The 27,068-nt window shown below is 61.4% G+C and overlaps 6 protein-coding genes across 6 annotated transcripts; all 6 read right to left on the bottom strand.

Moving 5' to 3' along the window:
• Positions 1–1,648: 1,648 nt before the first annotated feature.
• Positions 1,649–2,440, bottom strand: LMJF_24_0350 (conserved hypothetical protein; the record flags this gene model as incomplete). The annotated part of the gene is made up of 1 exon (XM_001683500.1): positions 1,649–2,440. The coding sequence occupies one exon, from the start codon at positions 2,438–2,440 to the stop codon at positions 1,649–1,651; it is 792 nt and encodes a 263-aa protein (XP_001683552.1).
• Positions 2,441–3,404: 964 nt separating this feature from the next.
• On the bottom strand, positions 3,405–6,326 carry LMJF_24_0340 (putative ethanolamine phosphotransferase; the record flags this gene model as incomplete). The annotated part of the gene is made up of 1 exon (XM_001683499.1): positions 3,405–6,326. The coding sequence occupies one exon, from the start codon at positions 6,324–6,326 to the stop codon at positions 3,405–3,407; it is 2,922 nt and encodes a 973-aa protein (XP_001683551.1).
• Positions 6,327–7,243: 917 nt separating this feature from the next.
• LMJF_24_0330 (conserved hypothetical protein) lies at positions 7,244–10,366 on the bottom strand (the record flags this gene model as incomplete). Its single annotated transcript, XM_001683498.1, has 1 exon — positions 7,244–10,366. The coding sequence occupies one exon, from the start codon at positions 10,364–10,366 to the stop codon at positions 7,244–7,246; it is 3,123 nt and encodes a 1,040-aa protein (XP_001683550.1).
• A 2,328-nt stretch (positions 10,367–12,694) lies between these two features.
• Positions 12,695–14,344, bottom strand: LMJF_24_0320 (putative fumarate hydratase; the record flags this gene model as incomplete). The annotated part of the gene is made up of 1 exon (XM_001683497.1): positions 12,695–14,344. The coding sequence occupies one exon, from the start codon at positions 14,342–14,344 to the stop codon at positions 12,695–12,697; it is 1,650 nt and encodes a 549-aa protein (XP_001683549.1).
• Positions 14,345–18,422: 4,078 nt separating this feature from the next.
• Positions 18,423–19,382, bottom strand: LMJF_24_0310 (conserved hypothetical protein; the record flags this gene model as incomplete). The annotated part of the gene is made up of 1 exon (XM_001683496.1): positions 18,423–19,382. The coding sequence occupies one exon, from the start codon at positions 19,380–19,382 to the stop codon at positions 18,423–18,425; it is 960 nt and encodes a 319-aa protein (XP_001683548.1).
• Positions 19,383–20,389: 1,007 nt separating this feature from the next.
• LMJF_24_0300 (conserved hypothetical protein) lies at positions 20,390–25,750 on the bottom strand (the record flags this gene model as incomplete). Its single annotated transcript, XM_001683495.1, has 1 exon — positions 20,390–25,750. One exon carries the CDS (start codon positions 25,748–25,750, stop codon positions 20,390–20,392), a length of 5,361 nt encoding a protein of 1,786 aa, XP_001683547.1.
• Positions 25,751–27,068: the final 1,318 nt, after the last annotated feature.

The raw sequence follows: 27,068 nt of genomic DNA, 5'->3' as shown, positions 1-27,068 counted from the left end.
AGGCCGCATGTGCTTCCTCGGCAAAACTAGCCAGCACGCCAAACCGTGGCTGCCTCAGGAAACTAGAAGATGTAGCCGAACCTAGAGCCTAAAGAGCCTCGTCTATTGAGCAGGGACCGCTATCCGGCTCCTCAAGCGCCACACGCACGGTCCCCGATCACCCGCCTCGCCTTACCTCACCAGGGCGGCCGAGTGCGACCCAGCTTCGAGTAGTCTGGTCGCTTGTCGTTGATCAACCACCACATGCCGAACTTGAGCACGGTGGATCGCAAGATAGCGCCCAGCACAGCTGGGATGTGCTGAATACGTACACCGACACGTCTAAGCGATCGGGCACGGGCTGTTTGAAGACGACCTCCCATACGACCTGTCGCTGACGAACGACGTCTTATTGCCGCCGTCATCGCCTCCTCGGCCGCCGGGGTTCTTCATGATAGAATATGTGCGCAGGCGCCTGTGCGAGCGCGAAGAAGCGAATCGAAAAAGGGGGATCACCACTCACGCACGTGCGCGCACACCGAAAAAATAACGTCGTGGACCTCTCGCCAAGCTGCAGGCGCGACGCAGCGCGGGCGACAAGGAGCTGCTTGCGAGGAGTGAGGGGGAAGAGAGGGGCCTTGAAGGGGCGTGTAAGAGGCAGAGGCTTCACGCTGGAGAAAGATAAGGGAGACGCAGAGACAGAAAACAAGCGAAGCAGATAGAAGTGTTTCCATAAGAAAGAAGGCCGGGAGCTGAAAACAAGGGCTGCCGCAGATGTGCTGCCCCTTCGCACGCTGCGGGGGGGGGGGAGGGGGAGGGAGATCAACGGGTGGGCAATGTGCAGCGAGTAGGGGACGTGCAGTTGGGTAAAGCGAATGCCACACCGTTGATACTCATTGCGGGGTAGGAGGAGGAAGGCTCAGAGCTGTGTGTTCACACGCACACACGTGAGCATGTGCAGTTGTGAATGGGTCAGTGCATGTCTGTAGCTTGAAAGGGAAAAGAGCCTTTCGAAACGTGGGCGCGCGTGTGGGTGGGGTGGGTGGATGGGGATGAGTGAGTAGTTGCGTGGGTGAGTGGGACACAACCGACCGTGCAGTGACAGTGGTGACGAATGCACCAGTCCCCACAATCCGACAGAGAGGCTTGTCAAGCAGCGCAGCCTCCATCGCCCAAGATAGTGAACTCTGGCACAGACATTTCTTTACACCACACGTTTGCAGAGAACAGGGTGTGTGGACAGCAGCAGGAGGTACTGGAGCAAGGTCTTCACAGGCCGGCAAAGCAATAACGAATCACGTGTACTGAGCGCGCTCGCTCTCGTTCCTCTGCCTTCGTACGCGTGGGCTTGTGTACACCTTCCCCAACACTTCTCGGCGTGCTGCAAAGCTCGCGGAAGCCGCAACACGAAGGGAAAAGGTGCGGCCGTGCCCCCAAGTCCAACAAAGGACGGTGGACGAAGAGGTACGGTCAGGAGGTGCGAGTGGAGCACTATAAGGGGTGGGATGGGGCGGCCACCGACGCGTCCACGCACAAATCGTGCGTGGGTGTAAACACGCCGACATCTCCATAACATCGACAGAGAAAGAAGGATTCCAGGGCACTGCTTTACTGGGGGGGGAGGCGGAGTCGCTCCGTCACGCACGCCTGCGTGCATGGATACGCAGCGCTATCCCCCTGCTCGCCTGCAGCCGCGTGCATCGCGACTATCACGGTCCCGCCGCCCATCGCCAGCTGCCGTTGTCGAGTCATCCGTGACGCTCGCGTAGTCCAGTGTGGTGGTGCGCTCTGTGCCGTCAGGAGGCGACATCTCTACCCGGTCGAGGTCCACAGGTTCCCCGTCGCCACCGATGGAAGTGTCCTCATCGTTCCAGCGAACGGTGTACCGGGTGCGTGTGCGGTGGAGGTAGTCGTAGCGCATCGCCGCAAAGCGCCGCCACCGCGGTCGGCGCCACCGCTCCGTGATGAACGTACTGTGGAAGAGAACAAAGCCGACCAGCAGATAGAACACAAAGAAGGCAACCTGCACGTTCAAGTGCGAGGAACAGGTGGTGTGGGGATTGCGGTCGGAAAACTGGCCGACCGCGATCATCCATACAATCTCCCACACTAGGTACAGCGAGTACACCGCGATGAGAGGGTTAGAGAAACACACGAGCCACTGTGACGTCTCTTCTGGAATGCCGGCGGCGATCTGCCGCCTCGTCAGCACCACTACCAAGACGCCGAAAATCATGTTGATGAAGCAGTGCGCCATGCCCGCGTACACCCAAAGCCCCGCCACCGTTTCGCACGGGTGCGACAGCACCACGGCAAAGCTCCAGACCAGCAGGCCGCTGTTGATCATACACGTATAGATCGAATAGGCACCCGACGGACGATCTGACGGGAAGGCTGCCGTCCAGCACGAATGTGCTGCATCTCGCACGCGCAGCCGCAGCGTGTGCATGTAGGCCTCCATTATGTGCCCCTGTGCTTATGGGCACATGCGTATGGCTCTGGGCGTGAGGGAGCAGAGCAAACGCGAGAAACAGGAGAGGCGGTGAGTCCCCACGTACGGGTATGCTGCACAGTCGGAGTCGCCGCAGCAGGCCAGGCAAGCAAGCGGCACCGCGAAGAGACGCAGGAAAAAGAAGGGAGAGAGGCATACGCGGGCTGCGAGTACGACGGCCGACCCCCCGAACGTGTACCAGTGGCGCAGAGCGGGTACGCGTCCTTCTGCCCTCTGCACAAATACAAGAAGAGAGAGACGTGCGCAAGTGAAGACGGTGGAGTGTCAGACTTCGGCGCACGCGACACTACGGCACGCCAATCGACGCCGCACATCTTCCTCCCTTTACGATTCTTGCATATACACATGTATATGTATTTGTGGGGGGCTGTTGTCGTTGCTGCGCCTGTGGCGTGAAGAAGTCGACCTGCACCAAGGAGCCCCCCCTCTCCACCCACACACACATGGGAGCAGCAGACGGAGGAGGGGTGGGAGTGGGTGGCGACAAAAGGGCGCACACCTTCGGACAGAATCAAAAACTCCGCCCCCTCCCCCTCCTTCCGTCCCTCCTCTTGAGCATACACTCAACGTCTCAGCGCGTGCGACGGTCGTCAAGTGTGTGTGTGAGAGAGAGAGAGAATGTGACGATCGACAGTGAACGCATTTTTTTTTGACTACCTTCTTATGCGACAAGTTCCTTTCCCTGACACACGACATGCTGACCACCACCACCCCTCTACCGACCAGCCTTGTCACAGGCCCCACCATCGGCGACGTGCGCACCTCGCATATCTACATGGGAGCGCCGCGCACACGCGCTGATGGATAGACGGAGCACCCTGCAAGCTGCCCTACGCGGATGGCGTCCGCACCGCACGCACCCGTCCAATCCTCCTGCACTCTTCGGCCACAACCGCTCGCGTTTATTCCGACGTCAGCGGGGGAAAACAACGCAATGCCTGGAAGGAGTGGGATGAATGAGTGCAAGCAGCGCTGCTGCGCAAGTCAGCAGAGCAATGACGCCGTCGAAGAGCAGCTTGGGGCAGAAGACTGGGAAGAGCATGAGGTGCGCCTTCTGAACGTACCCGTTGAAACAGGAGATGGCGGACTGCGCCAGCATGAGATACGTATACACGGTTATAACAACAGTGGCGGAGACTCCCGCTCGCGGCGCGGGCATCGAGAGTGCCACGGTGGTGGCGGTGGTATGTCCCTTCCTCGCCTCCTCACACGCCGCACCGTCGATATGGCTGCCTTTCTCCTTTGCCACGGCGGCAGCGGCGGCGGCGCCAGGCCACGCGCGCAGGGCAAAGGGTACCAGCATGAAAGTGTGAAAGGTGCGACTGAGCACCAGTGCGCCGCCCGCATACATGTTGTAACCGGGCATTCCTACAAGTGACGAGCTCCAGTCGATCGTATTCAGCATGCACTGGTGGCCTTCAGCGAAGAAGGCGACGAAAGCGGAGAGGTGCAGCACGACACCCTGCGTGAGTACCGGCTCGACGCGGAGCAAGCAGCACAGAAATGGGAGACTGGCGCCGTACAGCGCCACAACAATCGCCGTCCCCACCCGCTCGTTGCATAACGAGCTCAGCCATAGCACCGTGACGAGGTACGCATAGGCGGTGTGACCAGAGGTGGCGGCTAATGATGCCATTCGACTACGAGGGCGGCGCTGCAAGACCCACGACGACGACGCCCACTTACATGTCAGTGGGTAAGCGGCAATACAGAGGAGCGGCACGACATGGTGGGCTACAGGAACATGGTAGACTAGTGCCAGACAAGCACATGTGAAGACCATAGTTGTGCGTCCCACATGGTGCGGGTACAACGCAGACCAGGCGATGCCACCGAAAACAATGCCTACTCGCTCAAACCGCAGCCCCGCCGGCAACGTGAGCAGCGCGCGGTCCACAGCGCTCTCCGTGTCCACCGTGTGCGTGATGTGGGCGCGGTAGCGCAGCAGCATTGGCACGCCGAGTCGCAGTCCGACAACGAGAAGGCCGAGGAAGATTGTCTCGCGCGGAAGAATGGTGGCAACCCAGCAGGTACCGTCAAGTGCGGTCAAACGAGACGACTGCTGCGCAGTGGCGAGCTTGGCGCCGTCGCCGGCAGACGACGGACCTGCGCGGCTCGATCGGCGCTGCGACCACGACTCCCATACCCGAGAGACCAGCAGGAACATAAGGAGCGAGCTCAGCAGCCCGAGCACCTCCGAGTCTTCGTTCACGACGAAGCTGTTCGAGAACACCGAGCACAGCCGGAGCAGCAGCGTGAGAGCTGTCCACCGCATAAACCAGCCGGCACCGCTGCACGGCAGAACGTGCGCGCGGATGGTTGGGGACCACAGGAGGGACATGGCGCACAGCAGCAACCCGGTGGAACCGATGAACATGCCGAGGCGGTTCATGTCCGTGCGGGTGCGGCGAGCGTAGAGGCTCATGTCAGCTAGCTTCTGCGTGACGGATATCCCCGGCCTCGTCCACGAGGCGTCCCGTGGCACCTTCATCTCCGACTCCTTGAAGTAACGCTGCAGCTGGCGCAGATTGCACCGTTCGACGGCGTCGATGTCGGCAGAGGAGTTTGCCAGCACCATGACCTCAGGGATCACGCGGCCAAAGTTCGAGTACGGAATGGGTCTTCCCAAGAGCACAGCCACAGTGGTCGTTACATCGACCTGATACGTCGCGCCAAGTCGGTCGCGCGGCACCCCAGCACGTCGGTGGCAGCTGCGGAGTCGGTCAAACTCAGCGTCCACACCATCTCGCCAGCGTTGCTCGATGAGCGCCTGCGCTCTCGCCAAGCTCGCCCCGGGCGACGACCGCGTATGCGCGTGCGTCGCGCCTGCGTCCGTGCCTGGGAAATACTCGGCGAACAAGAAGGTGTCCGTCTCCTGCGCCGAGTCACCACCGTGGTCACCGCTGTTCGTCATACCGTGGTCGCCTAGCACTAGCAACATTGTGTTCATCGACGTCGCCCGCTCCCGCAACGTGCGGCTGACGTTGCGCAGCATCTGGTCCAGCTGCAGGATCTTGCCATTCATGAACGGGTTGTCGGAGTTGACGCGGTGGCCGACGTGGTCGATGCCGAGGAAGTGCGCCACCACGAGCCGCGCGTGCCCTTCCTGCTCCTCTGCCTCCGCATGGGGGGTGACCCTGACCCGTGACACGGCCTCTGGCGTCTCGGCTGTCAGCACGCTGTACACCTCCGCCAGCACGGCATTGTCATTCGTGTCGAAGTCGGCGACGTCGAAAGAAGGAATGCCGACCGCCCTCTTCCAGTGGCGTCGCGTTGGTGTGTTAGGAAACATCTTTTCCCACGTGTCGTCGCCCAGCAGTACAGCGCTACCGTTCACTTGACGGAGAATACTGTCCAGCTCGATTGCCTCGCTGTTGAAGTTGGAGCCGGCCTCGAGAAAGGCGGGCATCGTGCCCGTGGCGATCGCCTTGATGCGTTGCGCCGTCGTCGTTGGGGCGTCTGCAACGAGGAAGAACGCCACGGACGCCGACCGTCTCGAGCGCAGCGACTCCTCCATGTAGTGCAGCGTTGGCCCGGTGTAGACCCCGTCCACGCGCTGGCGCCCCAGCGCGTCCTCGTGCACGGTGCATTGGCCACCCGTGCGGGCGAAGGGGCGCAGGGAGGACAGCACAAAGTCGGGCCGCAGGGCATCGATCAAGATGAGTACCACCTGATCTGCCGGCGGCACTTTCGTGTCACAGCAGGGCTCTGTCGCCACCGTCCGCATCACCGTGGAGGTGGAGAGCATTGAGGTGGTGAAGAGCAGCACGCTGCCGGTGTACAGGGCTATCACCAGCAGCACTGGGCACCACGAGAAGCGCTCATCTCGCGCCATCGTGCACCGAGAGAAGACAATAAAAATCGGCAGATAACGCGCAAGCACGCAGGGGGATTGGGGGAGAGGAGTGCGTTCTCCTTCTGTGGCGCGATTCGCTCCCGCTCAAGCATCGGCAGCCGGTGCTTGAGCTGGTGGAGGTGGTGGCGGTCGCTGCATCCAGTGCGCGTGACAGCAGAGAGGCGAGAAGGTGAAACGTAACCGAAAAGGCACCGTCCAGAGAAGAGAGCCAAGAGGCAAGGAGAGAGAAGGGGAGGCGGCGAAGGGGGGGGGGAGCGTGCACGCGCGCACATATATATGCACCAGCACGCAAAGAGCACCGGGGCTGCTGTGCCGATGCTCGCGGAAGAGGTGAGCAGCCGGCACATCACATAATAACGCTCCGGCTTGTGCCACGAGTCACCATCAACTGAAGAACAAAAAACCGTGTCTCGAACACCCCGTTTCCAGCAGCCACGGAAGGGAGAGCGGGCCGCCAACCGGCGAGCCGTTCATGTGCATGCCTGTGTGTGATTAGGTTACTGTGTGAACGAATACCAGCAGGCAAGGGCGAGTCGACCCACTGCGCCGCACTATACCAAATTCTCTCTCCTGCCGTACCACGGCGATCCGCTCCGCCCTATCAGCCCTCTCCCGATGCACGAGTGTGTGAGCTTCAATCGGCTGCGGCACAGTTGGAGCACAAGAGAATGGAGGCACTGAGGGCGGTGGTCGCACTCTCGCAAACCCTTCCTCCTTCCCACCACCACCGCCACCACAACCGCGCGCGGAGCAGCAGAGATACAGACGCACAAGAGGGGGACCATTGGCGCGGCAAGCTTGTGAAAAGGGCGCTGGTGGTACTGAGGAGAGCCAGTGGGCCGATAGGGCGGCTTTCACAGAAAACAACGAATGGACATCTCCCGCTCGACCGCTCCTCAGCGTCGACGATTCTGCTTCATCTCTCGCCACACGTTGCGATGCCGTACCTCGAGCGTTCGCTTCAGCGCGCGCATCTTGGCTGCGTTCGGGATCGTCTGCTGCGTGTGCCGCACCGTCTTTTGCCTCGCATGGCGCACCGCCTTGGCCCACTCCTCGGCCGAGATGCGGCGGCGAGCGTCGATGTGACCCTCCAGTGAGGCGTCTCGGATCTTGGTGCCCAGCACCTCCTCGAGCTTCGCCTCTGCCTTCCTGTGCTCCTCCTCGTCGCGCAGCAGGCGGCGCTTCTGCTTCACCTCCTCGCGCGAGAGCTCCTCCTCTGGTGTTTCCATCAGCGACATCGGGTCGTTGTACTGCATCGCCGTCTTCTCCACCGTGGAGTGCTTCACACCGACGAGGGTGTTGGGAAAATCCACCTGGGGATGCCGATTCACCGCGTAGAGCGGCAGGTCGTGTGGAAAGAGAGAGCCGCTGCGGATGCGCTTCAGCAGCTTCCAGCCGCCAATGTGCTGCCAGCGCATCGTCGTGTGGCGGCGGACGCTGCTGTGGTCGCCGTAGAAGCGGCGGTAGACGCGGGCGGTGATGAGGTCACCATCCGGTGTGCAGAAGCACGCCTGGATCTTGCCCCGGCACGTAGGGTCGCGCACCACGCGCAGATATGATGGGCTTACGCGCGATACTCGACGCAGCATGTCCTTCAACTCCTCGCGAACGACCAGCATCTCGGAAGGCGTGATGGCGCGCTGCCGCTGATACCCGGCGTCAACGAAGGCGCGGTTGTACCGGTGCGTTGCTGGTGGAAACTGGAGCGGGTAGACGAGCTTGTTGTACCGCTGCGCAGAGGTCTGGGCTAGGCGGGGGACGGTCAAGGGCAGCTGGCCCACCTCCGCGGCGCTGGTGGCGCCGCTTGGCAACGCCTGCGTAAGTGTCGACGAGGGAGCCACGTCATCGGCGGCCGCTGCTCCCGACAACTTCTCCGGCACGCCGGTCGAGGGTCGGTGCAGCGCCTCGTCACTCAATCGATCGAAGACAACGTCCTTCAACGACAGCGAGGCCGCATAGAGCTCTCGCTGCTTCGCATCTCGTGCCTGAACCCGCTCCGCCTCCTCCCGCTTCACCTGCGCCTCTCGCCGCTCCGCCCGCTCCGGCACGAGCTCGTTGCGGGCAAAAATCATATAAGAGATGGGCTCGATGCCCACCTTCAGCGGCATGTGCCGTGCCCAGACATCGATGAAGGTGGCACGGTACTGTGCCTCGGTCGTGCAGAGACGCATGCGCTTGCTCTTCACGCCCGCCTTGCAGTGGCGCAGCGGACAGCGCTGCTCGTGCGGGCACGGGGCTACAATGGTCGGCTGCCAGTCCCATAGACCAATGCCCTTTTCTTCCAGGATCGTGTCGCGGGCCTCCATCAGGAGGTTGAAGTTGTGCAGATTCGAGAACTCCACAAGCACGAGTACCCCGCGTGTCATCTTCCACAGCTGCTGCACGAGCCGCGTCCGGTTCGCCGAGTCTGCGACTTCACTGAGGGAGTAGGCAGCCACTACGAGATCGTGCTGGATGGACTCGTCCTCCGGCAGCAGGTACCGCTTCCATGCGACGTTAGGGATGTCGTCGTGGAGCACCATCGTGCCAATCTCCATCATGCCTGGGCTGGGCTCGATCGCCGTGACTTCCTGCAGCGGCTGCAGCCGCCGGCTCGCCCGCTCCTGCGCAGTGGCGTTCTCCATGTCGACCAGCTTCTCCCACCACGTCCGCTCCCCTGCCGCCGCCCCGTCGCCGCCGCCGTCGCCGTCCTCCTCGCCGTCGAACACGTTGCTTGGGTCCTCTGCCATGCTCTTCTTCTCGCCGAGCGGGTCGCCATCCTCCCACTCGGTGCCGTCGACGACTTCGCGGTAGCGGGCGTGCGACTCGCTGATGAGACGACGTTTTTTGTTTGCTGCGGCGTTGGCCGCGACTTGTGCGATCTCGCGGCGAAGGTCGGCCGGCAAATCGGCCGGGTCAACTTCGCCACGCTCCAGCAGTGCCGCCACCGCCATGAAGCGGGCCTTCCTCTTCTCCGTGTTGTTTCGGCTAAGACGGCGGAGGTCGTAGCGAAGCTCGCGCAGCTGCTGCGCCTGCGCGCTCACGTTCCCGGTCATGGTCTGCCGCATGGAGCGGTAAAGCGGGTAAGCGAGGGCGCCGGGGTCGTACACCTCCTTCGCCACTAGAATGGCCGTGCCAGTGCCGGCGCCAAAGTCCAGCATGCTCTTCGGCACAAAATGCGGAAGCTGCTTGCTCAGCTCAAAGAAGACGCGGTGCATTCCGGCGTACATGGCAGCGCCGCGGAAGAGAAAGTAGCCGATCGCGTCATCCGTCGAGTACAGGACGGTGCGGCTCGCCACAGCGTTCGCGATGGCGATCTGCCGCTGAAACTTGATGAGCCGCTGCCGAATCTTGAAGCGCAGCTTCGCCTGCGAGCGCTTGTCGTGCAGGTAGAGCGGCTTGAAGTTCTCGCCCGTCTCCTTGCGCTCGAAAAGCTCGCGTTTCTTTTGGTTGAGGGTGTCGGGCTCGCCTTCGGGGATCATGTCGGACGCCTTATCGCGCATTGCGGCCGGTCGCTCCTCGCGGTTGCGGTACTCGATGATCGGGATGATGTCGCGCAGGCACTGGCGAATGAGACCCTTGTCCTTCAGCCGAAACACCTTCATGAAGGCAGCCTGCATAGAGGGTGACATGACGACCACGCCGGGGCTCATGTCGCAGTAGTCGTCGCGCACCGCCCACTGCCGCATGGCGGGGCGCCGCTTGCACATCTTCTTCAACATCTGGTATTCATAGGACATCTTCGCTGCGATGTCAATGACGCGGATGCGGCGGCGGCCGTGACGCATCTTGGCACTGAACTGCCCCCATGTCTCCTTTCCGGGGATCGTGGTACTCGACCCGGCCGCCTGCCCCGACTCCCCGGGCTGGTGCATCGCGCCGGGCATCGCAGTACCAATGGCGCGCACCGACGTGTGGCATGGAGATGGTTGAGAGGCATGCAGTGGAGACGAGGGTGATGAGAGAGAGAAGTGAGATGCGCGGAGGTTCATGATGGATCCACCTCGCGAAGCCAAACCGCCCACAAGTCGCCGCAGCATTGCCCTCGTTGCAGCGAAAAGAGGAAAAAGGGTAGAACAACCGTGCAGGCGGTGTGTGTGTGTGTGTGTGTGTGCGGTGGTGATAGTGATGGTGATGGTGAGTTCCTCTGATGGGGCTGTGCGTCGCGCTCGGCCACGAACGCGCCAGGAGATGCAGAGCTGCCCAGGAGCGAGACGTATTTGATCCTCGTGTGCGCGTGTGGTGGATGCCAGTAAGGAATTGATGTAGACGCGAAGAGAGCGGCCAGCGCACACCGCGCGGCAGTCGAACTAAGTTGGTCCACACCTGCACAGGCACGGTCACGTCGACTTCCACGAGCGCGCAACAACAGGCGAAAGACGGTGCTACTCGACAAGAGTAGACAGACAGCTAGAAAGAAAGGAACAAGGGGCAGTATAGCAGCCGCCAAGAGGGCAGAAGAGGGTGGGAGGGGGGGGGGGAGGCGGAAGACGAGAACGATGCGGGAGTGCAGACATGTCAGTGGGCTTCGAGACTATACATACACGCACGCATGCACACGCATCGGACTCGGTGTCAAAGAGTCGGCGCATGTCTCATCAACGACGTAATGCGCAGACGCTCTCCGCAGGACCATAAAGAGAACGGGAACAAAGGAGAGGAGAAGAACCCGCCGCTGGCATGCACGCACAGCGGCGCAGGGGACCGGTACGTGGCTGCCGCATCGCTGGACCGCAGGTTTCTTCACAACGCCGGAAAAGGAGCCCAACCTGCACCTGCATGGACGCGCTTGTGCAGGTGCGTGTGAGCAAGGCAGAGGCGCGCGAGCATCGGCTTGCCTTCCCGTTCCGGACCTCTTCTTTGGCTGCTCTGCGCACGTCGACTTTATTACCTCCTCATGAAGGATGAGCGTAGAAGTGAGGTACATGCGGGGAAGCTGCCTCGTTTTTCACGTGTCCAGCGAAGGTGCTTCGTGGTGACGATGGTGGGAGGAGGGGCGAAGAGATAAGCCGGCGATCGTTGCGCAGGTGGGCGGTGGGGTGGGACCGGGGTGCGGTGTGTGTGTGTGTGTGTGTGTGTATGTGTGTAGTTAGCAAACTGATAAGGTTAAAAGAAGGCGTCAAGTAAGAGAGCACAAGCGAACAAAAACGAAAGCAACCGAACAGGGAAGGGGCTGCCGACTCGGTGAGAGAACCCAAACGACGAACACGCACCCACGCGCGCACCAGCGACTCCCGCAGAGCGCGGGGTGAGAAGAGTCGTAGAGTCTATGAAAGCGGTAAGACACGAAACAAGTCGGCATAGGCCATACACTATAAAGGACAAGGCAAAAGGTGGCGCAGGCTGCAACCTCCGTGAGACATCAAGCTAGCTTCTAAGAAAAAAAAAGGGGGGGGACTAGTGAAGCAGGTGATACACACGGGAGTGGTGGTGGTGGGGGGGGGCGAGCAGGACGGCGACGAGAGGCAGTGCAGCCCACGCACCTACACAACGCGTGCGCTCTCACTCGCGCAGGCACAGCGAGCACGCACAACGAAGGAGTGGCCAGTCAACACGGTCGGCATCACCACTCGAAGACGGCGCATAGAGCCTGTGAACACCTGAGAAGACGAGGAGGAAGGGGTGGAGAAGGGCTCGAGAGAGAGAGACGAGCGTGCGCCATCCACACCACGGAAAGTGTAACGTGAGGCGCGACGTCAACACATGGGCGAGCTTCACTCCATGCCTCTGCGTCTCTTCTCTCGCTGCCGATGTTGGCTGCTGTTCTGTCCTTCGATTGTTCGCGAACGCCTGTCGTCTGCGTATACTTGAAGGGATAGACGAGAGACACCGCACCGATGCGCGCGTTCCTTCGTGTTTCCCCGTCCCCCTCCATGCATGTTCTCAGCCTGCGAGAGCGCCCTATCCTCGAGATGCTCAGTTCTCCTTTCTGGGGCCCTTCGTTGTATGGACAAGGAGGAAGGGGGTGGGTGGGGGCAGGGGCAGGCCATCTACACCCACACCCACACATACGCAGACTGGCAGACACCCACAGAGAGACGTTGGTCAGACGCACGGACGCACGTACAGGATGCAGAAATATTTAGACGGCAACAGCACCAAAGCGGGTGGCATAGAAGGGGAAACGATAGGGAAAACGGTTGCGAGTGTGTGCGCCGGCGTGCACTGCGAGCACCTACACGGCATGGCCAGGGCGCACACGCACAGACGCGGGCGCAAGCCGCGCCGCCCTCTGTAGCTCCTCACCTCGCACTCGCGCGGATTGCAACCATGCCGATACGTAAACAGGAAAAACGAAAGAGCCCGCTCCCTCTTGCACGACTCTCGTGCGAAAACGCATCTGCGCCCATCCTTCATCGCGCCGCTGTCTAGAGCTGTTCGAAGAAGTCGTTGCCCTTGTCATCCACAACGATGAAGGCTGGGAAGTTCTCCACTTCGATCCTCCACACTGCCTCCATGCCAAGGTCCTTCATGTCGAGGCACTCGACTTTCTTGATCGCATTCTGCGCCAGCACGGCCGCTGGGCCGCCAATGCTGCCCAGGTAGAAACCGCCGTACTTGTGGCACGCTTTCGTCACCTGCTTGCTGCGGTTGCCCTTGGCAAGCATCACCATGGAGCCGCCGTGAGACTGGAAGAGGTCGACAAACGGGTCCATGCGGCCAGCCGTCGTCGGACCGAAGGAGCCGGACGGAAGACCGTCGGGTTGCTTCGCCGGGCCGGCGTAGTACACGGGGTGCTCCTTCATGTACTGCGGCAGCGGCTTGCCAGCCTCCAGCATCTCGCGCATCCGGGCGTGGGCACTGTCGCGCGCTACGATGATGGTGCCCGTGAGGCTGAGGCGGGTCCTGACAGGGTGCTTGGAGAGCTCCTGAAGAACCTCTGGCATGGGCCGGTTCAGGTTCACCATGACCGCCGGCGTCTTAAGCAGCTCATCCTCCTTCAAGTCCGGCAGATACTGGGACGGCTCCATCTCCAGCTCCTCCAGCCACACGCCATCCTTGTTGATCTTGCCAAGCGCCTGGCGATCCGCGCTGCACGAAACACCGATGCCGATGGGACAGGAGGCGCCGTGGCGAGGCATGCGGATCACGCGCACGTCATGGGCGTAGTACTTGCCGCCAAACTGAGCACCCATCCCGATGTTCTGGCATACCTTCAATACCTCCTCCTCCAGCTCGAGGTCGCGGAATGTGTAGCCCGTTTTCATGTCCGGCTTTGTGATCAGGTCGTCGTAGTAGTGGCAGGAGGCGTACTTCAACACCTTCATGGTCATCTCAGCGCTCGTGCCACCAATGACGACGGCGACATGGTACGGCGGGCAGGCCGAGGTGCCGAACATGGCCAGCTTCTCCTTGAGAAAATTGCGAAGCGATTTAGGGTTGAGCACGGACTTGGTCTCCTGCAGCAGGAAGGACTTGTTTGCCGAGCCGCCGCCCTTCGCGACAAACATGAAGCTGTATTCCATCCCCTTGCTGGCGTAGAGGTCAATCTGTGCTGGCAGGTTCGTGCCGGTGTTTTTTTCATCGTACATGCTGAGCGGTACGTTCTGGCTGTAGCGAAAGTTGCGCTTCTGGAAGATGTCGTACACGCCGCGGCTGAGGGCCTCTTCGTCGTTGCCGGGCACAAACACCTGATCGCCACGGTAGCCCGCGATGATGGCCGTGCCGGTATCCTGGCAGCCGGGCAGCAAGCGGGCCGAGGAGATGTTCGCATTCTTCAGCAGCTGCAGCGCTACAAACTTGTCATTGTCGCTGGCCTCGGGATCGTCGAAGATCTTGCGCAGGGACATCAGGTGCGAAGAGCGCAGCAGATGTTCTACGTCATCGAAGGCCGTGGAGGACAGCAGCGTAAGCGCTGCCGGATCCACTCGCAGCATCTCCGGCAGTCCAGCGCCGGGCTGCACCACAGAGACATAGTCCTTGGTCAAGAGACGGTACTTGGTTTCCTTGTGCGACACCTTCGACACTAGGGGAACGAAGTTAAACTCCGCCAGCAGCGGGGCAAGGCGGCGGAGCATGGTGCTTATACAGTGTGCCTTTTCGTTGTGAAGTGTGCGCAAGCGTGCGTGTATGAGGTAAGGAAGATGGTGGACGGAGGAGGGGGGGGGGCGGCTGTACACGGGTGAGGCCTTGACGGAGCGAGGAGTACAAAGCCAGTCGATGCTCTTCTATCGCCGGCAGCAACGGAGCCGGCACCGTGAGAAGACGGGTGGTGAAGGGAGAGGGCGAGGGGGAGAGAGGCTTGGTGGTGCGAGAGAGAGGAGTGATAGGAGGTGGGTGTCGGATAGGTGATGCAGCCTATGCAAGCATGAAGAATGCCTCGCATACGCACAGCGAGACAGAGAGAGGGGCAGGGAGGAGGTGAGCGATCGGCACCGCCGAAGGCCTCCATGAGGGGCGCACGGCGAACAGTGCCGCGCCGTCGCGCAGGGGTGTTTTGTGCACCCCCGGAGTAGCGCGTGCCTTTCTACTCGATTCGCCTTTGTCTCTGCAGTGCTGACGGTCGTGCGCGCGTGCATGTCTGCGTAAAGAGGGAGGGGCACTTCCACGACCTATGCAAGCACCCTCGCTCTCACACCCCGTCCCTCTCCTCTCTGGATTCCGACTCTGCGTTCTTAGTGTGCATATCGCGCGCACTGGGGACGGCAACTTTGGTATGATCACCCTGGCACTTGCACGATTTTTGTCGATGGCACTACTTGCCGCTGCCACGACGAAGCCCCAGGAAGGGGCAGGAGGAGAGGGTCCATAACAAGCGCCGTCACCGCCCCCCTCCCTTCCCCGCAGCGTGAAGCGGCAGCATCGACCACACCGAGGGAGCAAGAAACAGGCCAAAAACATGCAACATGGGGAGCGGTGAAAAGGCACCGAAACGGCAGCGATGGAGGCGAGAGAGATGATGAGCCGAAGCCGTCCCGGCAAACACGCAGAAGGTGCACGCGCGCGCACGAGAGAAAGTGCGAGGCTGGCAGCAGTTTTGCAAGACGTCTGAGCCGGTGGAGGGGGGGGGGGGAAGTTCGCGGGGCAACGGCGTGACAGGCCTGCGGCGACCGTTCACGGACACGGGAAAACAAAAACAAAAGGCGGCAAACATAACAAGTCGGCGCATGGCGCATACGAACACGAGTGCTCTGTGTGTGTGTGTGTGTGTGTGTGTGTGTGTGTGTGTGTGTGTGTGTGTGTGTGTGTGCTTCATGACGGCAGCACGTGGCAGAGGAGGAGGACCGACACACCACGATGAAGCTGAGCGAAGCAGACGACGAAGCCACTCAAACACACCCACACACACTCACGCACACAGAGAGAGAGAAAGGAATAAGGAGGGGGGGGGGCAAGCGAAAGACAGAGAGGGAGATGTGGGGGGAGGGAGGGAGGGGAGGGGCAAAGGTGCGTAGAGAAGCTTTCAAGGGGCAAGGGAGGATATCGTTGTGACAGCATGCAGAATAACAAAAACGAAAACAGGCAGCAGCTTCAAAAGCAGCAGGGAGAATCCGATCAGACACACATACCGAGATGGGGAGAGGCATGACCGCATACACCTGTAGAGGAAGGCGAGCATGAAAGAGCGGTGGCGGGGAGGGGGGTGGGGCGAAGGCCAGCTCCAAGCTTCCCTCCCTCTCCGCAGCCTCGTCTCTTCCGATGTCAACTCATGCTTTCCTTTTCTGTCATACGTTGTGCCGACACACTTTCTCATTCCGTGCCTTCCAACCCTCCAACATCGCTCAAAACGTCGTTTAGCCTCATTCCCCCTTCGCCACCCGACCCCGTCAGCTTCATCAAGCAAAGACGTCAGACTGAGCTCTCCCCTCCTGTGGCTGTGGTGAAAGACATACCAACGATGCCCTCACCCCGCGGTGCGTGCGTGCGTGGTGGGGGTGGGGCGGATGCTGTCCCCGTTTCGAGCTCAGGCACGGCAACAAGGGTGAGGGGTCCGTAGAGAAGCAAGCTGAAGGCGAAGAGAAGGGTGCGAGTCCGCGTGCGAAAACACACGGCAACGAGCCGCGAATTCCGTGCGCGCTCGTGGCTGTATGTGGACGGGCAGGATAGGGGCAATACGCGGAATAAGAGAGGCAAAGACGATTCTGAAAGAACGCACACGCGAGACAGGCGGATGGGCTGGGCGAGATGTATCCATCAGCGAGGGGACGCCAGAGCTGGCCATTCGTCGCGGCGTGCAAGGCTGAGGCTAATGACCACAGCGACAACGATATGGCGATAGATGAAGAGAGCGCAAGCCGGAAACAGCGCCAGTGAGTGCAGCTACACGCACACACAGACGCCCGGTAGACACGGTCTACGTCGAACCAAACGCTACAGGAAACGCATCTGTGTCGGAGGCGCGCCGTTGTGTGCGAGGGAGGGGAGGGGAGGGGATGAGGGGCGTATGGGTGTATGCGAATCAATCCAGACCCACAAGCACAAGGTCGGTACCGCTGGGGATATGCCACCATCAGAGAGCGTGAGCGGCTCTGCACGAAATCGCCGGTACAACTACGATAGGGGAAGGAGCTTCCATAACGAGCAAGAGTCGATCATCGCTCCCACATCCAAATGCTGGTGTGTACGTGTGTGTGTGTGTGTTTTCGACGCCATACCCGGTGCTACTAGCGACAGCGGTCACAGGACAAGATGGTGGTCGTGACAAGGCTGCCGGATGCCGCACTGACTTGCAAGGCAGCCGGCGATAAAAGAAAGAGGACAGCGAGTACATGCGCTCGCTCTCCTGGAGTTTTTGAGTTAAAAATGGCGCGGAGGCACACCTGTTGAGCAGTGAGGACGGTGCACGTCTAGGTGTGCAAGCGGTGAGGAGGGGGAGGGGGGGGGCAGACAGAGACAGAGAGGCTCCTCGTGGGCAAGACGAGAGCCGAACAGAGTTTACCTTTTCTCCGCTTCGACGTGTGCCCCCGTCGCCCTGCCGTACAAGACGAGGCTAACGCCGCTCGGCCCCTGCCTCAAGCCCTACCCACCCCCATACCCGGTCCGCAGGTGGCCACCTGCTATCTTCCTCGGGACGACACTCGGCCTCCCCACCAATGGGTGGTGAGGACCACGCGAGATACGCTCGAGACACGCACACGCACTGCCCATCGCACAGATGGCACCAGCGTGTGTGCTGTAGCAGGACGCTCCGACGCAGCACCGCCCTCCCTCCTCTACAGGACCTCACCGCGGACACCAGCAGCGACACAACATCGCACTCACCTCCCTGTGCCGTAGGCGCTGGACCCTGTCACGGACGAGAGGTTGAGGGGCCGCTAGGCTCCCCCCCCAGAGAGAGTGGTGTGTGCTGAGCCCCAAGAATGCCACGCACTGAAATGTGTCCCTCTTGTCATCAGTTCAGTTGAAGAGTTAACAAATCCGCAAAGAGAGGGTCACGGCGACTCCACGTGCACCCCTCAAACATGTCGAGCGACGTTCAGGATGTCTGAGATGAGGGGCCTCACGTCTATTATGCTCGGATGTGCGGTTCAGTGACATGCCCCTACGTACCGCAGCGGCATCGATGCTGCTCGCTGACCTTTTCAGAGGGATTCGCAAAGAGGGAGCAATCGAGCGAGTGCGTGAGTGCGTGCGCGCAGGCCAGCATCTCTGGCGTGGGCATCGATCTTTCTATCTTGGAAAAAGTACTCCCCCCTCCCTCAAAGTAGGCAGCGCAGTAAACGACTCAAAAGAGGACAAGAGCAGCAACGAATCGCGAACGTCGGAGAGCGACGAGTAGGCTAATCGGAGCACAGTTGTGGTGGGGGCTAGAGGAACGGTGACGTCCCGATTAGTGGGCTCCCCATCCCCCGCTCAGTTCCTACAGAGACCATCACGTCGCCAAAAACACGGACGCCCCCGACTGCCGCCTTCACTGGGGAAGACGGGCAGAGGCAATGGCAGGGCATCTATGGAGTCTATGACCGAGAGAGACGCAGTATCGCCACTGTTGCCTGCATCTGTCTGTGTCTATGCGTCTGTGCCTGCATATCCATGTGTGCGGGATAGGGACTCGTTGTCTTTTGTAGGAACCCTTCCACGCTGGTAGCTGCCCACGCGCCGACAGCCACAGCACGTAAAATACTGCCGTCCAAAACTGCCTGTGCTGCGCTGCCATTACACCTTCATGCGGGCGAGCCTCACGTCGCTAGAGTTTTGGCCAAAGGCGGCTGCGAAGTCGCAAAAGGGCACGGGGCGGCAGTTCAGCGGGAGCGACGCATCCTTGTCACAATCGCTCGTGAGGCTATCCGAGTTCGCCACCTCGCCATTGCCGGCGCCCCATAGAAGAAGAGCGAGGTCGCTCAGCGAGATGGGCATTGCGGTTAGCGCCACGAGTTGATCGCGGCACCGTCCCAGCGTCAGCACCCGCCGCGTCGGCTCCTGGTCGAGAGACCACGGCACGATGGCCGGCTTCGGTGTGCTACTCGTCACACTACCGACGGTGTCGCGCACGAGCTGCACGTAAAACTCCGCCAAGCCACGTGTGCGTTTCTGTGCGTGATCGCGCACCGCCTGCGCAAAACGTTCCTGGTCTGAGTAATCAATCGGGTACAGAGAGGGCCGCGACGGTTTCCCTACCGGTGCGGCGAGAACACGTGCACTAAGTTGCTGGCGCGACCCCGCAAAGGACAACGCCACGCTGACGTCGTCGGATTCGCTCTTCTGCGGCAAACACTTGACGCCGGTGCGCCTTGGGCCCATCTGCATCGGGTCCTTGTAGGCGTCCGTGATGTTTACAACCTGCACATGCTGCTGGGCCCCCGCCGCGTCGCGTATGTGGCGTATGCCGTGCGGCGTCTCACTCCGCTGCGGTGCCGATACACGTCGCAGCCCATTCACGGGGAACTCGCGGGTTGCCGTAGACTCCTTGTTGTGGTTGCGCTGGTGCAGAATACCTCGCTGCCCTGTGATGGAGAACGACCCTGCCGCAGCCCTGGTGTTGCACTGCTGTGACTCTGGGACGGCGGGGGAGAAGAGGTTGAGCGTACCGTGATTCACCTGGAACTGGCGCGGAAAAGTACGGCGCCCAGAGGGTGGCGGCGCCTCGTCTGAGGTTGGCCACACGTACGGCTTCATCGGCTAATGAGGGGGATGCGGATGATGATAATGGTGTGTGTGTGTGTGTGCGTGTGTGTGTGTGTAGGGGGGACGGTGAGACGGCCAGCGCGCAGCGCACACGTATGCGATGGTGCGGTTGTGGGATCTGCGCTTGCGTCTCTGCGTTTGTTTGCTGCACACACACACACACACACGAAAATCAAGCGGCGAACAAAAAGGAAAGGTGCAGAGCTGCGAGTCAGCCGGGTGGATGGCGCCGCCGGGCAGAGACGAAGAGAGCGGAGACGGACGAGAGACACAATGGGTGACGCGTCGGAGGAAGAGCTGCGAGAAGGACGCATGTAAACCCACTCGCGGCTTAACCCGTTCTGCGACGTGAGAAGGCGCGCACAGGCGCCCACCTGCAGAGAGGGGGAGGCCAATAAAAAGCGTGTCGCTCTCTCATCACCAATCTTTGCACACAGCTGCGTCTGCTGACACGCGCGAAGGCAGTCAACCGGGGAGAGGTCGTGGATGCCAGAGGGGAGTGGATGCACTAATGCTGCTGTGGGTAGCACCCAGGCCCACTCCCCCACGCTGTGTAATACCGTACGGGTCTTCGTTGCCCCCGCCCCGCCCCGCCCGACGCACCCTCCCATGAACCCGAAGAGCTCGAAGCACCGGGGAAGATAGCGCAGCGCACCGCCTGAAGGGCTCCATCGCTTCATGATTAGTTAGCGTCATACTGGTTTACGAAACGAAGGGCAGTGCGGGGTAGGCTTCCGCTCTAGCGGCAGCACTGCCGCGCGCAGATGATGGGGTGTGTGGGAGGGGGAGGGGGTTGAACTAGTGAGCCCAGGACGTGCGCGGAGGTAGCGCAGTGCGTGCAGCTGCGTGTTGGCCGCGACAGGCACGCAGATGTCGTCGCGCACTTCATCAGTGTTCTCGACCTCGTTAGTGTACACAAGCACAAGCACAACGTGGACTTTTCTGTCTCTTGCGGTCCTCCTTCCTCGTCATCCGCTTCGGGGGTGGAGAATGGCAGTCTACTCCGCGATCCATGGCGAACGACACAGCGGGCAGACGTTGTTGGAGCCTGTAGCCCACCATGTGTACAGGCAGTTCGAGTGGAAGGCGGAGTTGTGGCACACGGAGCAGCGCACGTCTGGTAGCTTGTGGTTCACGTGACTCACGACGGCGAAGCAGATGGGGCATGGCTCGATGCCGCGGAAGTGCGCATCGAGGTTTTGGTGGAAGAGGTCAATGCACTCCCACACGTTCGCCGAGCCACCGAAGAGGATGACGGACATCTTCAGCATCCACGAGCGCCACTTCTTCAGGGAAACGCCACACTCACGACCCGTCTCGTACTCGACCACGGGCGGGTGCAGCGGGAATGCCGGCGGGAAGGTGATACGCACGGCGACCTTCGCGTCTTCCATTTCATAGCTCAGGTCAATGAGCTGCTGAGCCACGTTCACCTCCACGCTGCAGCCGTCTCCGACGCTGAAGCTACTGCTGCCGTCAGGGCTGTGCCTCAGCACCGACAGGAAGCTCTCTTGAATGAGGATACCGGTGATGTGCTGGCCGACGGAACTGTAGAAGAGTGCGCGACCTTTGCGCTCCACTGTCTCCAGCCAACTCTTCGTCAGCGACAAGGTGTTGTCGTGCAGTAGCTGCGTAAAGACGGCGAAGGCACCACGAGCCAGCTGCGCCATCTGATCCGGCGCGTCGACGCGCGTGAGCGCAACCAACTCGAAGCCGAGCGGCCCGGTGGCGCTGCTGTCGCTTGCGGCACCGGGGTTCAGTGAGGCACCAATGAACGTCGAATCTAGCCTGGTCGAGACTCGCTCCATCGGAGTCAGCATGAGAGCAAACAAGAGATCGAGAAGGCTGTACACCTGTCGCTGCCAGTCCTTGTCACACGCGGCGTTGCTGCCAGTGCCCTGCGCCTCCTCTGTTGGTGGCGGTGGAGCGCTGGTGAGGTAGACGCACCACGACAGCAAGTACGGGAAGAGCAGCATCTTCTGCTTCTGCGTCTTGGTCAGCACCGAGTTCTGGTGGCGGAACTGTGCCACCTTCGCCGGCTGCGCGGTTGAGTATTCCTCGCGCAGCGGCTTCAGCGAGAAACGCTGCATGATGGTCTGCATCGGCGCGGCAAGCGGGACGGTGACGCGCATGAGCGTCAGGTTCGCCAGGAGGCACACGCTGCGAATGACACTCGCAACTGTCGATACACCGAGCTGCTCCAGCTTCGCAATGCCCGTCGCAAACAGCCAGGCGTAGGCGAAGCACAGCACCGAGGCAATCTTCTCCACACTCATCTTAGACCCTCGCAGTGTCATGACATCGCTGGTGAGTAAGTCGCCCATGAAGCGTGACGTGAAGGCAATAAGCTTGGCGAGCGGGGCCACCTCGCCCTCCTTCGTCGACCGCAGCTGCGAAACCGCCTCGCAGACGGCATCGAACACGACGAGGTTTACCGTGCTGCGCAGGACGCTGTCCATACGGCTATGGAGCACGACGCCGCGCCTGGCTAGCACCGCCGCCATGACCACTCGGCGCAGGGTTGTCAGGGCAGCTGGTGCGCTGCCCATCAGCGAGCCACCCGACTCTTTCTGCAGGCGGCCGTTGGATGGCAAGTGGCGCAGCCGGTGGCAGCGGCAGAGGGCGTCGATTATGACGCGGATGAGCTCGCTGTACACATCAGGGGTGGGGATGCGGGTGCACGACAGCTCGGCCAGCAGCTCCAGCCCAGACAGCGGTGTTTGCTTCGATGCATACGCTATGAGGCTCTTCACAGTGCTGTCGGCCACCGCAGGCAGAGAGGCGAGGTGCCGCAGGACCACGAGGGTGAGCTTCGCCGTCGTCAAGTCCCACGTCGGCAGCTGACAGCTCGCCTCGAGCAGCAGCCGCTCCTGCTCCGCCGGAAGCTGTGCCGCGATGTTGAAGCGCAGCATATCGGCAACCTCATCCAGCACTGAGAAGAAGGTAGTGTAGGCCGCTGCCAGAACCGGCGAAATGCCCTTGGCGCCCTCGGCATGGAAGAGGGCCGTCACCGCCGTGCTCGAGACGGCGCTCACCAGGCGGACGGCACGGCGCAGGAACACCGTGTCCTCCGCCTGCGCAACATCGCGCAGCACGGCTGCCAGCGTCGGCAGCAGGTACGGCACCCCAGCAGCCGCCATAGGTCCCTCTGTCGAGGTCACGAGAGCCGCCACCTCAACCGCTACCTCGGCCACGTCTAAGCACGCCAGCATGGCCGGGAAGACACTCCCAAAGAGCGTGCGACGCACACCGTCCGCCAGCACCTCTTTCGCTGCCGCCACGCGCAGCAGCTGGCCGAAGACACGGGCAACCGTCTTGGGGTCTGCGTTGGCCATCGCCACCGCTGCGGCCGCCCCGTCGACGCTGTCTATCAGGCGGACAAGCTGCGCTGTGCGTACGGTGGTCGTGAAGGTGGGACGCAGAAGGTCGAGAGACAGATAGCCATCATAGAGCGAGAGGGCCGACTCGTTGCTGGCCAGCGCGGCCACCTGCACCTCCACCGCCGCCTGCTGCCACCCCGACTCGGACGTCGCGAACGACTCCAGGCACGCCTTGGAGGCGTACGGCACGAGCTGGGAGAGTCGATAGACAGCGAAGAACGAGAGCGGCAGATCGTCGTCGTCGCTGAAGACGGAGTGGAGAAGCGCCATAGCCACGGCGTCGCGGTCCTCGGCGCGGACGGAGTAGCTGTCCAGCAGCTCCCCCACCTCCGCTGTCACGGCATTGCAATCCGCGATGCTCGACCAGTGCACCTTCCGCTCCATCGCGTACGCCACCAAGTCATCGTTGTCCTCGCTGTGGTGCTGCTGCCTTTGCAGCGCGACTCGCATTGCCTTGACCGAGATGTATTGCTCCACAAACACGCGCGTCGCCACAGCGGCACTGATGTAGGACAGAGGTGTCAGCAGGTGGCCCACAACGTACGCGGCGTCCAGATGCAAAAGCCCGGCAAAGGCCCCGCCGCTGCGCAAGAGTTGTCCCCATTTTTTCATCCGCTCCCTCGCTTCCGGGGCGAGGTTGGCGGTGTCGCCACCACCTGCGGCGGATGCTGACACATCCGCCATGTCGCTGCCGAGGCCGCTATCGCTGGTCGATGACGATGATGTAGACGACGACGCAGATGATATCGATGAGGTCTCAGAAGAGCTGTACCTAGACGCCGAGTCGCTGGTGGTTGTCGACCCTGCGTCCGAGTCCGCTGCGCTCTCCGTGACCATCGCTAGCGTTTCCTTCACTGAAGTGCATAGAGCCTCCAGCACACCGCGTCGCTGCTCCTCCGAGAGGGTCAGCTCACGCTCGACGTATACCGCGACGCACTGGCTAACACCGACAACGTCGCACTGGGCGACGGCGCAGGTTAGTACTTCACACAACCTCGCCGGATCTTGCATCAAGTGCCGCAGCGCAGCTTCCTTCAGTGTGTGCTCCTGAGTGGACGACGTCGCCTCCATCAAGTCCCGGGAAGCGGGGCGGTGCTTCCACTCCAGACCCGCCTTTATCAAAGTCGCCAGTGCCGCCCTGCTTTCACGCGTATGCGCCTGTGCCGAGGTGTCTTCGCCATGGGTGTGCCTCACATACGCGCACAGGATGTCTAGGACGGCGTCTGCCACCGCGTCGGAGGGGTAGAACTGGGTATCGCGCGTTTCATCAAAGAAGGCGGCGAGTCGAGCCCACTTTTGCTCATCAGGGCGGACGGCCACTTGCTGCAGCAGCCACGTGTTCGCCACATCCACGACCAGCGCCTTGCCGTGCGCGGTGCTCGCACCCTCTGTCCGCGTCGTCGGCGACGTCGTCGTTGCAGCAGGCGCCGGTGGCGGTGGCGTTGACGTGCTCGCGCACAGCCGCCCCAGCAGGCGAGCCTGGAAGAGAGCAAAGCTGCGTTGCACGGCCGGCTCGGGGGAGTCGGGGAGCACGCGGAACGCCGCTCCGGGTTGAGCGCCGATCACGGTCAAGCACTGCCTGCACACATCTTCGCACCGGTTGGCGGTCTTGAGGAGGCTCTTTGCCATGGCGGCTATGATGGCCGCCTGGTAACGCGTCGCCTTCGCCTCGGTCTGCATGAGCTTCACTACGTTGAAGCTAATGACCGTGAGCAGCTCCACGCTGTCCTCAGACACGCGGCTCGTCTTTTTGCGCACGCAGTGCAGCTCCCAGCACTCCATCAGCGCCGTCAGCACCACCCCCAGATCGTGCGCGCTCACGTTCGGCGTCTCGCTCATTACGCTCAGCCGCTCCACCAGCGCCGCACAAAACTCATCCAGGATGCCCTCGCACCGCGCGTCCTTGGAGAGCGAGGTCAAGAGAGGGAACAAGCACGGGAAAATCACCTCCCCAAGCTCACTGTGCTGGCACCCCATGAAGCAGTTCACCACGTCATCGAGAAACCCACCCTTCATGTGGCTCACCACATCCGAGACGTTGCTGCGGCACCAAAAGAGGAGGAGCTCCCACGTCCGCAAAGCCATCGCTACGTTCGGGTCCAGGATGGATCCGAAGAGCGCCTGCGACACGAGCTGGTGCACCTTGGGGCTCGCAGGGCAGAAGGACACCACGTCACGCAGGAGCGCCAGCACCGCGGAGCGAGCGAGTGGTGTTTTGACGAGCAGGTATGACTTAGGCGCCTCTCGCGGTGGCAGAAGCGCCCCATAGAGCTGCGGGTCCAGCACAAATTTCAGCACTGCTGTCTGCGCGGCGCTCACTTGCTTGACCATATACCCCATAGACTTCAGCGCCGCGTAGATCTTGTTCGCGTTCGGGTCCAGCGCGTCATCCTGAAGCGGTTTCTTCGAGGCCATCACCTCCTCCACCGCGGTGCGCAGACTCACCATGATGGCGTCCATCAACTGCTGCAGCATGAGCGTCTTCTTTTCCGCGGGAAACGCGACGTCGAAGGCGGCCGCGGCTGCCTGGCACACGGCGGTCTCCATGTCGTTCATCCCCATAACCCAGACACCAGACAGAACCTTGAGCTCCGGCACGATCGTCTTCTTCAGCTCCTTATTCTTGCTCATCAGCGCTTGCAGCAGCTGATAGCTGGACGTTCGAATCGACGGCTTTGGGTGGCGGGCGTGCTGGATGACTGCCTCAACGGTGGCGCTGGCAAACTGCAGGAGCACCTGGTCAGAAGTCGATTTCATGAGCTCGAGCAGCCGGTCAAACGCCTTTTGCTTCGTGATCTCGCTGGTCTTGTTCAGCAGCTTCAGGCCCACGACGTAGTCGCTCTCCAGCTCCGCGTTCGCTCTGTTCTCCAAGCCGGTGGTAAAGCCGCCCAAGAAGGAGCTGAGGCCGGCCGGGGTGCCCATCGAGGACACCATCGCGCGTGCCGCGCTGCTCTGCGAGCTCTTGACACCGCGGGACATCTCAAAGGCGAAAAAAAAACGAAGGGAGCAGTGAGGTGGGTCGGTGGGCGGGTGAACAAATGGATTACGTGCAACGATGATGGTGTCGCCGCCGCCTCTTCGACTCTGTGCGAGGATGCCGATGATTGTGTATCGAGAGAACAGAGGAGAGCCACGCGCAGCAGAACGATGCTGAATACGTACAGTGCAACAAGCGCCGACTTCGCTGCCTCACACACCCCGCCTGCGCAGAGCCAGCGGCACAGGCACGCGCGAAGAAGGCCTCACTCGACCGCAGATACACTAACGTCACGTCGCACACGCAGAGAGCGAGTGCGCCTCAGGCGAGCGCGGCGGTTCGTCAGGCGCGTGCGTGGCCGGCGTAAAGGGGAGAAGAGGCCACGTCCGTAGACGAGAATATGGAGGAAATCTGTGAAATCGAGCCAATGTGCAATGCGTCGTGCACGCGTACGGGTGTGTGCGTCGGCGCGAGGTGGTCCGTGCAATGACAAGGCAGGAAGTGGAACAGAGAGAGAGAGAGAGCGTACAAGGTGAAAGATGAGAAACCGTGGTTAAGAGCACAATGCGCGTGCACTCCTCGTCCGCTGTTGATACTCCAACAGTTTGTCGAGCAGGGAGACAATGGAGGGGATGGCGCTTTGGTGCGAGGCGCTGCCGCTGAGAGGAAATGGCCGCATCCACCACGCTCACACGCATGCACCCCCTACGCGACGACTTGCGAGCTTGCCTTGTTACGTTCGGGGTGGGAGCCTTGCGCAAACGGCGTCCCGCAGTCCGACGCTCTTTCTCTGGTGGCGGGTTTCGCCCGTCCTTCAGCCTCTGCCTGTTTACGCTCCACGTCTTCCGTCTCGTCCCTCCGTGAACGGGAGATCGGGAGTGCCACCAACACACAAGTGAACCGACGGACACACAAGGGCACTTACAAAACGCGCGCGCGCACAACTACCTCACATGTGCCCACGCTTGCTTCGGAGGGTGAGGGGAGCAGAAGCGGCAGCAGCAGGAGTGGGCAAGCGAGAGCGAGGCGCAGCAGACCGAGGGAAATACGACGGAGAGACGAGAGATGGGGCGGACAAGGGCGCCGTTCACGGACCCGAGTGCGGAACAAACACACACGCAACAACAGAGACAACGACACAGCGAATGCGCTGCAGTGGAACAGGTAAACGGCGATTCTAACCAACAACAACAACAAAAAAAAAAAAAACAGCACCTGGGTGAAGGGAGAAAAGGTGGGGCGCCCGACAGAAGCGGGCGTGAGTTTATGGGCGTCGCAGGGGGCGACGGTGCAGGGGATGATGAAGACTCGAATAGGTCC

Source organism: Leishmania major, chromosome 24, assembly GCF_000002725.2.
Source record: "Leishmania major strain Friedlin complete genome, chromosome 24".
Lineage (NCBI taxonomy): Eukaryota > Euglenozoa > Kinetoplastea > Trypanosomatida > Trypanosomatidae > Leishmania > Leishmania major.
This window is presented reverse-complemented; position numbering and strand designations above follow the sequence as displayed.